The sequence below is a fragment of the Macrotis lagotis genome, chromosome 1, assembly GCF_037893015.1.
Source record: "Macrotis lagotis isolate mMagLag1 chromosome 1, bilby.v1.9.chrom.fasta, whole genome shotgun sequence".
Taxonomy (NCBI): Eukaryota; Metazoa; Chordata; class Mammalia; order Peramelemorphia; family Peramelidae; genus Macrotis; species Macrotis lagotis.
Genome location: NC_133658.1, coordinates 412,968,893 through 412,983,402, shown reverse-complemented (window position 1 = coordinate 412,983,402; position 14,510 = coordinate 412,968,893). Strand labels below are relative to the sequence as shown.

General features: G+C 36.7%; 1 protein-coding gene across 1 annotated transcript in view; it reads left to right on the top strand.

Moving 5' to 3' along the window:
* Window positions 1-9,031, top strand: part of UBE2D2 (ubiquitin conjugating enzyme E2 D2) — a 41,326-nt gene extending 32,295 nt beyond the window's left edge. Inside the window, exons 6-7 of the mRNA XM_074212875.1 lie at window positions 5,845-5,938; window positions 7,274-9,031. Coding sequence (XP_074068976.1) covers window positions 5,845-5,938; window positions 7,274-7,319 — 140 coding nt within the window. The 3' untranslated portion in view covers window positions 7,320-9,031. The remainder of the gene's footprint in view (window positions 1-5,844; window positions 5,939-7,273) is intronic.
* Window positions 9,032-14,510: the final 5,479 nt, after the last annotated feature.

The following is a 14,510-nucleotide window of genomic DNA, read 5'->3' as shown; positions in this document are numbered from 1 at the left end:
GTGGTAATTAGCAGATTATTTTAAGATCTGCAACAGCTGTAGTGTGGAAATATCTGTGATTCCTATTTGTGATGATGTCACAGGTACTATTAATATTGCTGTGTTTTGTAGAAAAAATACTAAATTTCAGTTTGAGGTTAATGAAAATAAAGATTTAAATTTTTTTTCCCATCCAAGTTCATGAACCCCAACTAGAGACCAAAGAATGCCTGAATAGATAGAGTTAATTGAAGGTATTTTCAACCTTGATCTTTTTTTTTTTTTTTTTTTGCTAGGCAATGGGGTTAAGTGGCTTGCCCAAGGCCACACAGCTAGGTAAATATTAAGTGTCTGAGGCCGCATTTGAACTCAGGTACTCCTGACTCCAGGGCCGGTGCTCTATCCACTGCGCCACCTAGCCGCCCCTCAACCTTGATCTTGATCTAAGTTTAGTAATAGGAAATAACTTTCAAGAATGGAGAGATGGGGCAGCTAGGTGGCGCAGTGGATAGAGCACCGACCCTGGAGTCTGGTGTACCTGAGTTCAAATCCGGCCTCAGACACTTAATAATTACCTAGCTGTGTGGCCTTGGGCAAGCCACTTAACCCTTTCAAAAACTTAAAAAAAATGGAGAGATAGCTGGATGTAGTGGTATACAGGTATAATATCTACTTCTTAGACTGATAGACCACTGCATGCTTAAGGGATATGAGCTGTATTAGAGCTAAAGTCAATTGATTGTCTGTACTAAATCATTCACCAATGTGGTGAATTCTAGGGTGAGGTACACCATGAGACCATTAAAAAAGAGGTTAATTGGCCTAGGTCAAAAATTGAAAGGGACAAAGGTTCCATGCTTAATCAGGATAGGGCCTGTATATGGCCATTCCATTTCCAGTCTCCTTCACGCTTCCCCTCAATAAAGAAGAGATAAAACTCATTGTAAAATATATTAAACTGCCCATTTAGATAAGTCCTTATGGGAGAATGTAAAAAAGGTTATTGCAAGAAGTATTAAATTATAAAAAAAGACATACTCTGAAACAATGATTATATTCTCTTTGAGTCTTTATTCAGTGTTAGCTTTATCAGAAATTTTTGGCAACACATAAATAAGGCTAAACTTTTTACACTTGAAACTTAGGCTTAAATCCTTTTGGAAATGTGTTTGACGAGATACTAGCAAAATAATAGCAGAAGAGAATAAAAGGGCCCTCTTTGGGGGGGTCTGCTTTTTGCCATTATATCCAATGATGAATTTAGGGAATGAAAAGAAAAAGATTGATTATAGTAACATGGTAACTCTTACCACATGTGCTGTATTGGGGAGGAGGGATGGAGTAGCTGGGTGGTACAGTGGATAGAGTGATGGACTTGGAGTCTGGAACACTTGAGTTCAAATTTGACCTCAAGACACTAACCAGCTGTGTGATCCTGGGCAAGTCACTTAACGATACCTCTTCTCTTCATTTGTAAAATGAGCTGGAGAAGGGGAAATAGCAAACTACTCCATTGTCTTTGCCAAGAAAACCCCAAATGGGGTCACAAAGAATCAGACACAGTTGAACAATAATAAATACCAGGGATTGGCAAACTGTTATAGCCTGTGGGTCATATCCAAACCACTACTTCTTTTTGCCTTGCCTACAAACTAAGAGTGATTAAAACCATTTGTCCTGTAGGCCACAGTTCACCAGCTCTGACTATATACCCATTATTTTTATATAGTCTTCTGAAAATAGATTTTTATCCTTTAGATTTCTACTATACTTTTAATTAACTATTTGTCGAAAACCAGGGAATGTTTTTGTAGTTATTAAAATGTATTAGAATTAATGTGTAATTATGGCTCATGGAAAATGAGTACCATGGAGACAGCCAGGTGTTAGACCTGGAATCAGAAAGATCTGAATTTAGATCTGTCCTCAGACACTTAGTAGACGCTTACACTATGTAAGCCTAGGCAAGTTAGTTTTATCTGCCCCAGTTTCCTTATCTATAAAATGGAGATTACAAAACCACCTACCTCTTAGGGTAATGAGGATCAAATGAGACATTTGTAAAGCACTTTGCAACAAGTTCTTATGCTAGCCATTATTATTTGGGTTAATACTATTAAAGTACTAGAATTATGAAGACTAAAGGAATTTGAAGGGGAAAAATGAACAGATAAGGAACATTTTTTTCCCCTAGTTTTTTCTGTTTTTCCAAGTCTCTCATTTTTATGAGCTGGTGACAGTATACATCTACTTCCAGTGTATGTTCCATGACTTCCAGATTTCTAGAATTGTGCTATCTTAACAGAAAGTATAAAAATAAAATGAACAATAATTGAGTTTGTGGAAAGTAAATTGCACACTCAAATTAGAGGACAGTACAATGAAAGTGTTTAAATTGAGATCACATGGGATAGTGTCTGTTATCCAAAATAAATATCTTTAAATCCTAGGCTTAGCAAAAGTTCAATGTCATTGCTTAGTACACAGAAGCAATAGAGAGAAATCAATCAATTATACTAATGTCAAAAATTAGAAACAAGTCATTTGAACTGGAAAAAATTGTAACTGAAGGTTGCTTTCTTGTGTCTTAGATTTTCACTGAAAATATCAACACTAAAGTAGCGATTATTTATAGCCTATGTAAAGAAATGTTTTAAGTGTACTTTGGGTAATGAAAATTTCTGAGCTTAGTTTCTTTAAGTTGGTGAACAGTGATTATTTTACCACTGCCATGTGACTTAAAAGCATTTAGAACAAGTTTTTAAAAAGCACCATGATGGCCCTTCATGTTAATGATTAATATACTTTGGCATCTTAAAACATCTTTGTATTCTCTCCTAGAGCCTTGTGCATAAAACACAGTAGGTGCTCAATAAATGTAATAGACTTAATAGTTGTCAACCTGAAAGGATTTGATCAAATTTGCAAAAGTAGCCTGTTGTTCAAAGAATACAATAGGTCATCTATTTCCAAAAATAGTGGTGTTATAATTAATATTTCTTAATATAGAGGATAAGAACTGAGCTGGGAAAAACTTAGGTTTAGTTAAAGACTTTGCTAACACTATTATTGTTGAGACAAGATTAAATTATTCAGTTTAAAAGACAGAGAGAACATCAAAGTCTGGTACATAGTTGTAAGGGTTTTATTTCTCTTAACTTCTCAAGGAGTGGGGGACAGGGAGAAAGAGAGAGAATTTGACTTGGAAATGAAAGTAAAATAAAACCAAATGCGGGGTGGCTAGGTGGCACTGTCCCTGGAGTCAGAAGTACCTGAGTTCAAATAATTACCTGTCTGTGTGGCCTTGGGCAAGCCACTTAACCCCATTGCCTTGCAAAAAAAAAAATCAAATGCTAAAATGTTTTGGTGCATGAGATGTTAAAGAAATTGGTAGTGGCATGAGATGAAGTAAATAATACTTTATAAATCTATTAAACACCTTACACTACATCATGTTAGCAAGACAAATTATATTTTAAAAGTGAGCTCACTGGAGTTCAGGGGAAGATTCTGTTTTTAAAAAGGGAAAACATGGGAAAGAGAATGAGGGTTGTCTGTTGCTCTGTGTCATAGTCATGGGCAGCTAGGTAGCAAAGTGGATAGAGTATTGTTCCTGGAGTCAGGAAGACTTGGGTTCAAATCCAGCCTTGGATGCTTAATAATTGTCTAGCTGTGTGACCTTGGGCAAGTCACTTAACCCCATTGCCTCAAATAATAATTTTAAAAATTTTGTCATAGTCATATGTCATACTTTAGCAAGACCTGTGATGTAATGGAGGTTGAAGCCAAGATTAGGTTTGGAATTAAAGGACTCAGGATTCTATTGTGGCTTCATGATCCTGAACAAATTATTTCACCTTTTTGTGCCTCAGTTTCCTCATGTGTAAAATGACTGTTTTGTATTAGATGTTCTCAAATGTCCCTCCTGGCTCTAAGAACCCAGAAAAACATGGTTAAAGGACTTTGTTCACTATGGCTTTTTTGGTCAATTTTCTTGGGGGTGGGGGAGGAATTATCCATAAAGGATAGAAAAATATCTTAAAAGTTGCCTGTGTTAAAAGCAGAATCAGAGTTTATTGCTTTGTTTGTACATTAGTTTTATGCTTTAAACAGTAATAAATATATATAATATAGTGTGCATCCCAAATAAAATCTTGAACCTATAGTTTCAAATATGGGTATAGTTTCTAGCCAGAAGTCAACTTTAGTTTTCTTCTTTGAAAATAAGGATTTTGGGGCTTGGTGGCTCAGTGGATAGAGCGCTGGCCCTGGAGTCAGGATTATCTGAGTTCAAAGCTGGCCTCAAACACTTAATAATCACCTACGTGTGTGGCCTTGGGTAAGCCACTTAACCCTATTTGCCCTACAAAAAACCTAAAAAAAAAAAAAAAGGATTTTTCTCTCAATAATCTACCTCAGAGGGGCGGCTAGGTGGTGTAGTGGATAAAGCACTGGCCCTGAAGTCAGGAGTACCTGAGTTCAAATCCGGCCCCAGACACTTAATAATTACCTAGCTGTGTGGCCTTGGGCAAGCCACTTAACCCCGTTTGCCTTGCAAAAACCTAAAAAAAAAAAATCTACCTCAGAATAGGGCTAGTCCTTGTTCTTTAAGTCATGGGGCTTTGCTTTCTGAAAGTTTTTATTTGTTCTTTCTTCCCAGTAAGCTAACAATTATTGAGAATATCACCTCTGTTGTTCAGACTGTAATTTCTTTTCTCATTCTCCCCAATTTTCTGAGTAAACTGTCATGTCATTGGCAAAGAAGAAATAATTTTCTCTCTTCTTTATACCATTATTTTCTCAGATAAAGGTTTAGTATAGAAGTGTGCTAACATATACAATAACACATAAATAAGAACAATCGACAATCATTCTCCAGTAAATATTGGGAAAATAGACAGTCGTTTTTTCAAAAGAACTATGTACTCACTATAAGCAACAATATGAGGGAATCGCTAGTAAAGGAAAGAAAGGCAAATCAAACCAACACAAGTTTTCACTTCATGACTATTAACTTGAAATGTGCTGTAAGAAGTAACTAATATATACAAAGAATTATGGAAAGACTTAAATGAATTGATCAAAGTAAAATAATGAGAACCATGAAAATAATATATACATTGACTATGACTGTGAAAATGTGAGATAGGGTTGGACAATCAGTACAAAACAATTAGAAGTGAATGTTACAGAGTAACAAAGAAGCATGACTTCAAAGAAGAGAGATATGAGCTGTCTTGCAGAGTTGAGAGGTCAATAGGTATGGAATAGGCCACAACTTTCAGGTTTTTGCAGGGGGAGGGGGTGTTGTTTTTTAAGTGACTCGCTCAAAGTCACACAGCTAGGTGTGTGACAGCTAGGTCTGGGGCCGAATCTGAAAACTCAGGTCTTGTGTTCTATTCACTGCACACCTAGCTGCCCCTCATATTTTTTTGATACATTAATCAATTTCTTTTTTCTTTCTTACTGTACAGTAATCATTCATCAACCGATATGTACCTACTTCCTTTCCAATTCTTTCCTGTAGCAAAAAATGCTGGTACAATATTTTTGTACCATATAAGACCTTTTCCAGGGAATATGTGCTAATTAATGATATTATTGGATCAACCTGTGTATGTAGCTTAGTGATCTTTTGGGTATAGTTTTATAATGATATGCTTCATTTTACAATAGCATGTTCCCTTTATCCAGACTTGCTTTAATTGCTTCATATGAACTACTTTTTAAATTGAAACTTTGAAAACTTTTTGAAATCCTTAGACTGTCCCCAATAGTTAAATATAGTCCTGATTAGAGTAAGGGAAGGGTTCATTTGTTTTTTTTCATTACCCTGCTAAAGTTACTATTTGTTCTTTTCCCTAGTACTCTTGTCCATCTGTTCTCTGTTGTGTGATCCCAATCCAGATGATCCTTTAGTGCCTGAGATTGCACGGATCTACAAAACAGATAGAGAAAAGTAAGTATGAAAGTCAGATAAAGGAGATAGAGCTTTAGACCTCAACTAAGGGTTAAGGGCTAAGAATAGTTATTTAAGACAGCCTTATAAAAACTTTCATGTTTACTTAGAACATGATACCTGTGTTGATTTAATATATACATATTCTTCATCAAGAACTCTTATGTTGTCAATAGACTTTTCATATTGATATAAGGTTCTAAAGCAAAAGGGATAAAGAAACCATTAACACCATTTGGCAGCATCTAGTGGGGAAAGTATATAATTGCAACACAAAGTTAGAATTTTTTTCCTCTTGTAAAATCATCCTTCTGGAATTCAAAGACATTTTATAAATCTTATTTTGAAGGTTTGACAGTGATCATTCTTATATCTTATAATAAAACTGCTAAATAATGACTGAACCTAAAATAGTTTGATGTGGATCATTTAGCTTTTTGACTGTATTTAGAATAAAATGGACCAAACTTTGCCTTTTTTCCTTTCCCTGTGGGTCAACTAGCAGAACTTTAAACTCTACCCCTTTCTAATGGAAGACTTTTTATTTTTAATTTTAATTTTATTTATTTAAGTCAGTGGGGCTAAGTGACTTGCTCAAGGTCACACAGTTAGGCAAGTGACTGAGACTAGATTTGAACTCGGGTCCTCCAGATTCCAGGGCAGTTGTTCTATCCACTGTACCACCTAGCTACCCCTTCTAATGGAAGACTTAGAGAATATTTGTTCTGTTTGAATGTTTTGATACTGGACAATTTGGATTAATTGTAACTTTTTCATCATTATCAAGGTTGATTAAGTTTTGCCAAAAGAATTTAATGGATTGCAGTAATTAAATACCTTTATGTACAGGGCCTTTGTAAAAATTATACATTCCCGGGGCACCTAGGTGGTGCAATGGATTAGAGCATTGGCCCTGGAGTCCGGAGGATCTGAGTTCAAATTTGGCCTCAGACACTTAATAATTACCTAGCTGTGTGACCTTGGGCAAGTCACTTACCCCATTGCCTTGCAAAACAAAAAAAAGAATTGTACATTCTCAAATATGCTAGAGGTATGGAAGTAGAAGGCCAACCAAATGTGGAATAATTTAGCACTTGCTGGAAGACTGATGTATATTTCTATTTAAATGCTTTACTTTTTTTTCTTTTCAGATCAGATTATTAGTACCATATGTTGTGGTTTTGTTTTGAAATATATAAACTTCTTTATTTTAGGGGAGGAGAGGGTGAAGGGGATTTCAGAATTGTTTGCAGTCCTATACCCTTCAAAGTCTACTAAGTAACCAAAGTCTGGTATGTATCTTCATTAAGCCAATCTTCTCTTTTGTATGTACAGGTACAACAGAATAGCTCGGGAATGGACTCAGAAGTATGCGATGTAATTAAAGAAATTATTGGATAACCTCTACAAATAAAGATAGGGGAACTCTGAAAGAGAAAGTCCTTTTGATTTCCATTTGACTGCTTTCTATGAGCCCACGCCTCATCTTCCCCTGTGCACATGTTTACCTGATACAGCAGTGCTGCGTGTTGTACATACTTGGAACAACAAAATAGAAATACTGTATTTCCTGTACCAACATTGACTCCTAGCAAAGAAGTGTGTGTGTGAAAAGCCAGTTCTTCAGTCATAACCTAGTTGTGAGACTAAAAGCTTTCCTTATTGACTTAATTGGATAAACAATGCAAGGGCAGGGGTGGGTGTTGTATGGTTTGGGGTGGGGGAGGACAGTTACACTGACCTGTGGGAGAATTTTTTAAAAAGTGGAATCCTTTTAAACTCATAACAGTTATGAAAAGCGAGGTGAAGAACGTCAAGCTGTTTCTGTATTCATTTTATTCTGAAGGACCTACATCTTAGGTAAATGTTTCGACCAACAAGATTAAACTGTACCCACATCCTGTATTTTAAGGTCTAAGTTTAACTGGTCAACATTTAAATGGATTGGAGCTATTAGTACATAAAGTGATGGGTGGTTTTTTTTTCCAGCTCTTCTCCATCACCCCTCTTCCCTCCCAATAACTTTTTGGTTTGTATGTGGTTTCTCAGTTAATACATAGCTAATAGCTCTTAATTTTTCTTATGTTTTTTAACTGCTTAGGTCTATCTGGATGTAAGGGTAAAAATTCATTTGACAGAAATACTTGTGTATATTTAAAGACCCAATTGCTCCTCTGGAGCTTGTACGTTCAAGAATGATTAATCTGTGTAATAAACTGATTACTACAGTCATTACATATAATTTTGTGTGAACAGGCTTTTTTAATTTCAAGAACAGTTTGTCTAGCTGAGATTAGTGGTGGATTCCACAACCCTCCCTCTTTCCCCACTCCTACCCAATTTCTGCATTCTGACCAGTTACATTTCAAAATCATGAAACAATCACAGTTTACATTGTGAAAAACTATGTGTTAAAGTAATTTGACCAAACAAGATAGGAACATACGCTTAAAAGCACCTTGGTGAAATTTAAATGTTTAGTGTGCAAGGAACATGACTGTTAAACCAAATAAGAAGTTTACTTTATTAATGAAAATCTAAGCAACATGTCCTGAAAAGCTTATGACATTCCCATGTGTGGGATATAAGATGCATTTATATTGTTAGTAAGTTAACCTCTGTAACTGAATTTGAATATTATATGTTGAGTAAAATTTAACAAACCTGAAAAACGTCAGCACAATTTCATAATGAAATCTACATTATTACTTTGCACTAACATTTGCAAGATGTTCATTCAGTTTAAAATTGTACTTGTAAATGATTTTTTTGAAGTCTTCATTTGACTCTAGTAAAAGATGTAGTTGGAAATTTTACTTGTAAACCAATGTCTTTGCCAGAAACATTCATGTGAACTAAGTGAGTTACAAGTTTTCTTCCCTGATCTAATTGTAAACTAGGCCACCACAAAGAGAACACCTTTAGATCTGAGGTTCTGTCCCATCCATTTTCCAAATGCATCTCTACACTCTTGCACAAAAACTTGAGGAATAAATATCCACTGCTTTTGGTTTAAATTTGTTCAACTTGTCTTATCTCTCAGTGTCTCACCAGTCATACAATTTTGAAACAAGATGCGATATTTAAATCCAAGATTTGTTTTTCTTGCATTCTTTCTAATATTTTTGTCATTTAGTAGTTTCCACATCCTGGTTTGTCTAAAAGGAGCTTTTTTTCTTCATAACCACTCTCCATGAAAAGAGAAAGAAAGGTTTAAAAAAAAAAGATATTATGTTGAGCTTTGAAACTACTTATGCTTGAGCCCTATATCTAACTTGAATTACTCGGACCATAGGAGTAAGGGCAAATAAAGATGACTTTTCATTGCTTCCATAGATGTATAGTTGCTTTTTGTTTCCTGAAATACAATTTATTTGAGCAGACTTTTGTCTCTATTTTAACTCTATTAATGAGTGTGTAGATATCTTGTCTACCAAAAAAGGCTGTTTCATGTAGTTTTTGGATCCCTTCACTAGGTAGTCTCATAAATGGCATTTTTAAGCATTAGATAAAGTCTAACACTAGCATGTCTTATAAACTGTTAATGAAAGGCTGTGCTAAATCTTGCAAATACCTTTGAGATGGAATGCATTTTTAACCCTATTTTCTATTTGGGGAAAGCATGATCACTGAAGAACTGAAAGATGACTCTCCCATCTTTACAAAGCAATTAAGCAAAAGAAGTTAATGTCACACAGCTCAAAAGGAAAAATTACCTATAGATCATTGCGCTGTTTTCATGCAAACATACCAGAAGTGTCACTTGTTATTTAAAGGACCCATAGAAAAACCTAAATGTGATGATATATTCTTTCCTCATAAATTATAGTGGTTTGGATATTTACAAAGATTAAATTGTAGCCAGTACAGTTCCATTTACAGAATTACTCATTTTTTATTGTTTGCTACTTTGACTTCATAAAATTACTTTGTATGGGATTACAACAAAGTGACATTAATTTGCTAATTTCTACAATTGCAGTAGTTTCTTGAAGACAAAGGGAAATACCTTCAGAAGAAATTGTAAATGAAGAAAAGGATTAGAATTCCTGACATATGTAGGGCTGCAGTGAAGAAAGCCTCGACTGACCATATTTTTTGCTCAGCCCCAACTCCGCTCCATTTTTATTCAAATCTTTGATTTGATATTAAGGGAAAGTGTATTTCTTGGTTCAAAGACAACATGGAAATAAATTTATTTTTGCTGTCAAAGTTTTAAAAAAACTTTTTTCCCCTCTTAGTGGTTTAATAGCATTGAGGAGTTGAGGATCTTCTCAACTGCTGCTTGAGTACACAAGTATTGCTTGCCATGCAGATTATTCACCTATAACTATATTTAGTGTGTTAAAAAAACCTTATCATGAATTAAGATAGTGATATCCTTGGTAAATAATAACCTGCTGCAACTTCTATATAAATATTGTGATTTGAAAATTTTCTCCTGTTAATTTTTTTAACAAGTGTAGGTGGCTTATTCTGGGTAGCAAACTCCACTATGATAGATAGCAACACAAAAGGATATGATCCATGATACAAATGAGCCTTGTCTGGTTGTGGTTAGGTCACCCTTTATTTTAAGGCTTAAATATTACAGCAGTCATTGAGTTTAGTGTAACCACATGCTTATTGCTGGAATATTGGGAGAGCCATGGAAGTTAGGACTAAGAACATTTGGATTATGGATCTGCCTTTCACTAAATTTGAGGAACTCTAGTCTTCATTTTTCCCTTCAACATATTGCTACATCTTTCACCCCTTTGAAAGTTTAGGCAGTGATTTGAACCCAGAAGAATGAATAAACTCTACTTGGTGAGATGTTAGTTTCTGGAACTCAAACTAATCATTTTGTCTGGAATTAAGTGACCAAATCTGTAATAGACTTTCACAGTAGCCTTGGACTGATAAGTGATGAGCAAAAAAAACAAAACAACCCAAACATTAAGTTATAGCAATGATTGTTTCTTATTAATGCCTTGCAATTTTGCAGCACTAAAGAGTGCCTAATTGTAGATAACTTATCTCATTCTAACAGTCCCCAGGTGTTAAGATATTAGGTATTAGAACATTTTAGAGTTTTGTCTTAAAGATTAGTTACACCCAAGATCCTGCATTTGGGAATCAGGCTTCTGACTACACACTATGTGGTGTAGACATTTTTCATAGCTGGATGATTTTTATCAAAGCCTTAATTTGTTATCCATTCTTCTCTGAAATCTCCCTGACCTCTAAAAAAGGATCTTAATGAACCTACCATGGTTTTTGAATGTCCATGAAATGGAAGGACTTGGTTTTACTTCTAAAGGAAGGAAGGTTTCCTTGGATCTTTCCTAAGATTGACCCATCCTTTATTTACATGTTCTTTTTGTAACCATCTAGGTAGTGCTCTAACCATGATAAACGAACCAATCTGATTCTTCTTTCACAACATGACTAATGGAAATAAGTTTAACATGATTGTGAATGTATGACCTACATCAGATTGCTTGCTGTCTTGGAGGGGGGAGGGAAGGAGAAAATTTTACAAAAATGGATGTTGAAAACTATCTTTACATGTAATTGGAAATTAAAAATAAAATATTTTTTAAAAATTAAGAAAAAGAAACCAAAAAGAACTGATTGTCTTTGAGGGGAGAATCCTGTAAGAATCTAGTGCCAGAGTTGCTCTTTAAAATAATGAGCAGGTTTCTCACCAATAGCCTATGCCCTGTAATCTCTAAATACAGAGGTTAACAGAACTATTCTTGGTTAATATGTTTATCACCTGTACAAACTTTAGTGTGATGACATAACCCAAACCTATCTTATAAAGAATAATTTGGGCCCTTATCCCAGATTGAAGGGACTTTAATCCACAGACCAACCAGGAAAGCCAAAATAAAACCCTTAAGATTTGAATTTTACCCTATTTTAAGTACCAATTTAAAAATTCCAGGTAGAATTTTAAAAATATTTTTCATGTAGCATTGTTTTGGAGCCTGGGCCTCCAGAGAAAATGATTGAAAAAGTCACTAGGCTTCAAACACCCATGTGCCTGCTGAGAGTCTTATATCCAGAGTTAGATTTGAAGCACACCATTTTGGCTTACCTGGCCTAGAGAATAGATCCAACTCTACCTGTTGTGGAATGAGAGAGAAGAGCGTGACTTTGTAATCTAAAGGGGAGCTGAGGGAAGTTCACATTCTGGATTACCTGTTCATATAGATTAGTGAAATTCACAGCCTAACAAGAAAGCAGATTTGTGGATTTGTGGTGTTGCTTCTTAGCATAGCTACCCAGTGTCCTGAACTGATAGTTATTAAGGGAAGGGAGAGAATAGCAGTGTCCCTGATTGAAGTTATGGCTATAGTAAGTAAAGGTGGTTAAGGGTGTCCCTGATTGGGGTGGGTTATCTGGGAGTGTTCTAGATTTGTAGGGAGTGATCACTCAGCCTTAAAAAACTATAGCTAGGTGGCCTAGTGGATAAAGCACGGGCCTTGGAGTCAGGAGTACCTGGGTTCAAATCTGGTCTCAGACACTTAATAATCACCTAGCTGTGTGGCCTTGGGCAAGCCACTTAACCCCATTTGCCTTTTATTATTTATAATGGCACCTCTGCTTTTGTGATGTGAAACTATCTGGATAGGGCAGGAAGAAAAGTATGTTTATCCCAATGGTAGTTTTGTCCCTAGATATCTCTCAGAGGTTAGGAGAATGGTTTGTGCCAAAATGCTGCCTCCCCAAGTAGAGGTTTTGTTTTTTGTAATTTTCCTGGTATGTGAAAAGAGTATTATTAATAAAATCCCAGAGAGGTTGTGTAGGAGAAATGGGCAATGAGTGCCCTTTTCCCAGCTTTAACACCCATCCTTCCCTGGGTCCTGAAAGCATAACAGAAGAAGAAAAGCAACTTAGGGCCCCTCTCAGCCTGAGCAGACATTGGATTCAGAAACCCCTTTTGGATGGGGGTGGGGTCAGTGTTGTTCCCCACTGGACAAAAATTTACCCTTAGGATGAGGAATGAATGTGTCTATGCTGTACTTTGAGGTCCTTGTAAGATAAAAAAAAAATCCACCAATCTGGAATCAAGGTACTGAAGTTATCAACCTCACCCCACTCTCCCAACTAAGTCTGATCCTTGGACCTTTCTCCCTTATTCTTTCATAGGGGACAAGGCCCTGGGCTGGCTTCTTAGCGGCCTTCCCACTACCAAAATAGCCTATGAGGTAGTCAATACTCTCCCAGTCTCCACAAAACCCTTCTCTCTGCTTCACTTATCTGTAGGCTAAGGACTAGATTTTTGGGATAAGGAAGGGTTTGAGGTAGAGTCTTCAATCTAAAATGATAGTGGAGATAGAATGCTATTAAAATATGAAGTCATAGACTCAAATTTAGAAATCTGAATACAATAATGCCGAGAGGCTGAATTAAAATGAGTGGTGGCAGTTGCCCTTCTGTCTGAATGAGTGCCAATGCTTGTCTAGCCAGCAGAGGGCAGTGATTACCCACAGCATTGACCAGACCAGTCCTGATGGTCAAAGGCAAGGGGCAAATGCTGGGGATTTGCATTGCTGTGCTTCCTTAGTGCTGCAGTCCTTGGGTAGGGGATTGAGACGCTAGATTGGAACCAATTACTTCTGTCCCTGGTTAGGCGGGAGGGTCCCAGGAGAGATGGCATACAATGTTGACCACCTGAGAAAGTCCAGGGTCCCTACACTGAATGGCATCTGCTGGTGTAAAGTCATCAAGAAATGAGACTGAGTCTTAATAAATTGAGTTCAAGTCTCTCAAAATCCTGATCCACCTAATAAATCGTTCTGAAGCACAGGAAAGGTTTGTGGGTGAGAGAGATGGTAAACAGGTCTGGTCTCAGAGGGAACCAGGGTCAGTCTGCATACTGACACAGCGCTATATACTAGCCCCAATTCCCATGGAGTAATTTGGGAGGGGGACATTTTATTTATCAAAATCCTATTCAACATTAGAAAATCTCCCCTGTCCCCCCAATTTTTTTAACCTGCCTACCATCATTTCTTTCTGCTTGCTTCCCTGACATTTCCCTCTTTGTCTCAAGAGCCTTCTTTAGTCCCCATCTCCAGATTCTCCTTTGGGTTGCTTGTTTTCTTTTCCCTTTTCCAGGTCTGAGGTGGAATGGGAGGGAGTATTCAGCTTTCTTACCCTTCCTTGTGTCCCCACCCTCTAAGCAGCTTGGAATCATACGCAGAATGCTTTGGGCTTCCAGAACAATATATTTCTCTATCAAAAAAAGGAACTTGAGAGCTATTGACTTCTTCTCAAGTAAAGAATGGGGAGGGGAAGAAGCTGACCTCTCAAATTCTCAAGATCCTTAGGTTCCAGTTGGTTCTAACATCTTAGGACAAGGATCCCTTTCCCCTCCTTCCCTCCTCCCACCCCAGACTTCCCATGACTGACTGACATGAACCTACTGACAGTGATCCATCCCTCTGGGCAACCAGAATCCAATCTCCAGCATCCCTGGGTAGACAATCCAATGGTGGTTCTCACATTTCTAGGTGAATGAGTGCCTCCTTTTGGTTGAGATTAGATCACTTCTACCTGGGTTCCTTCTAGATCCCAG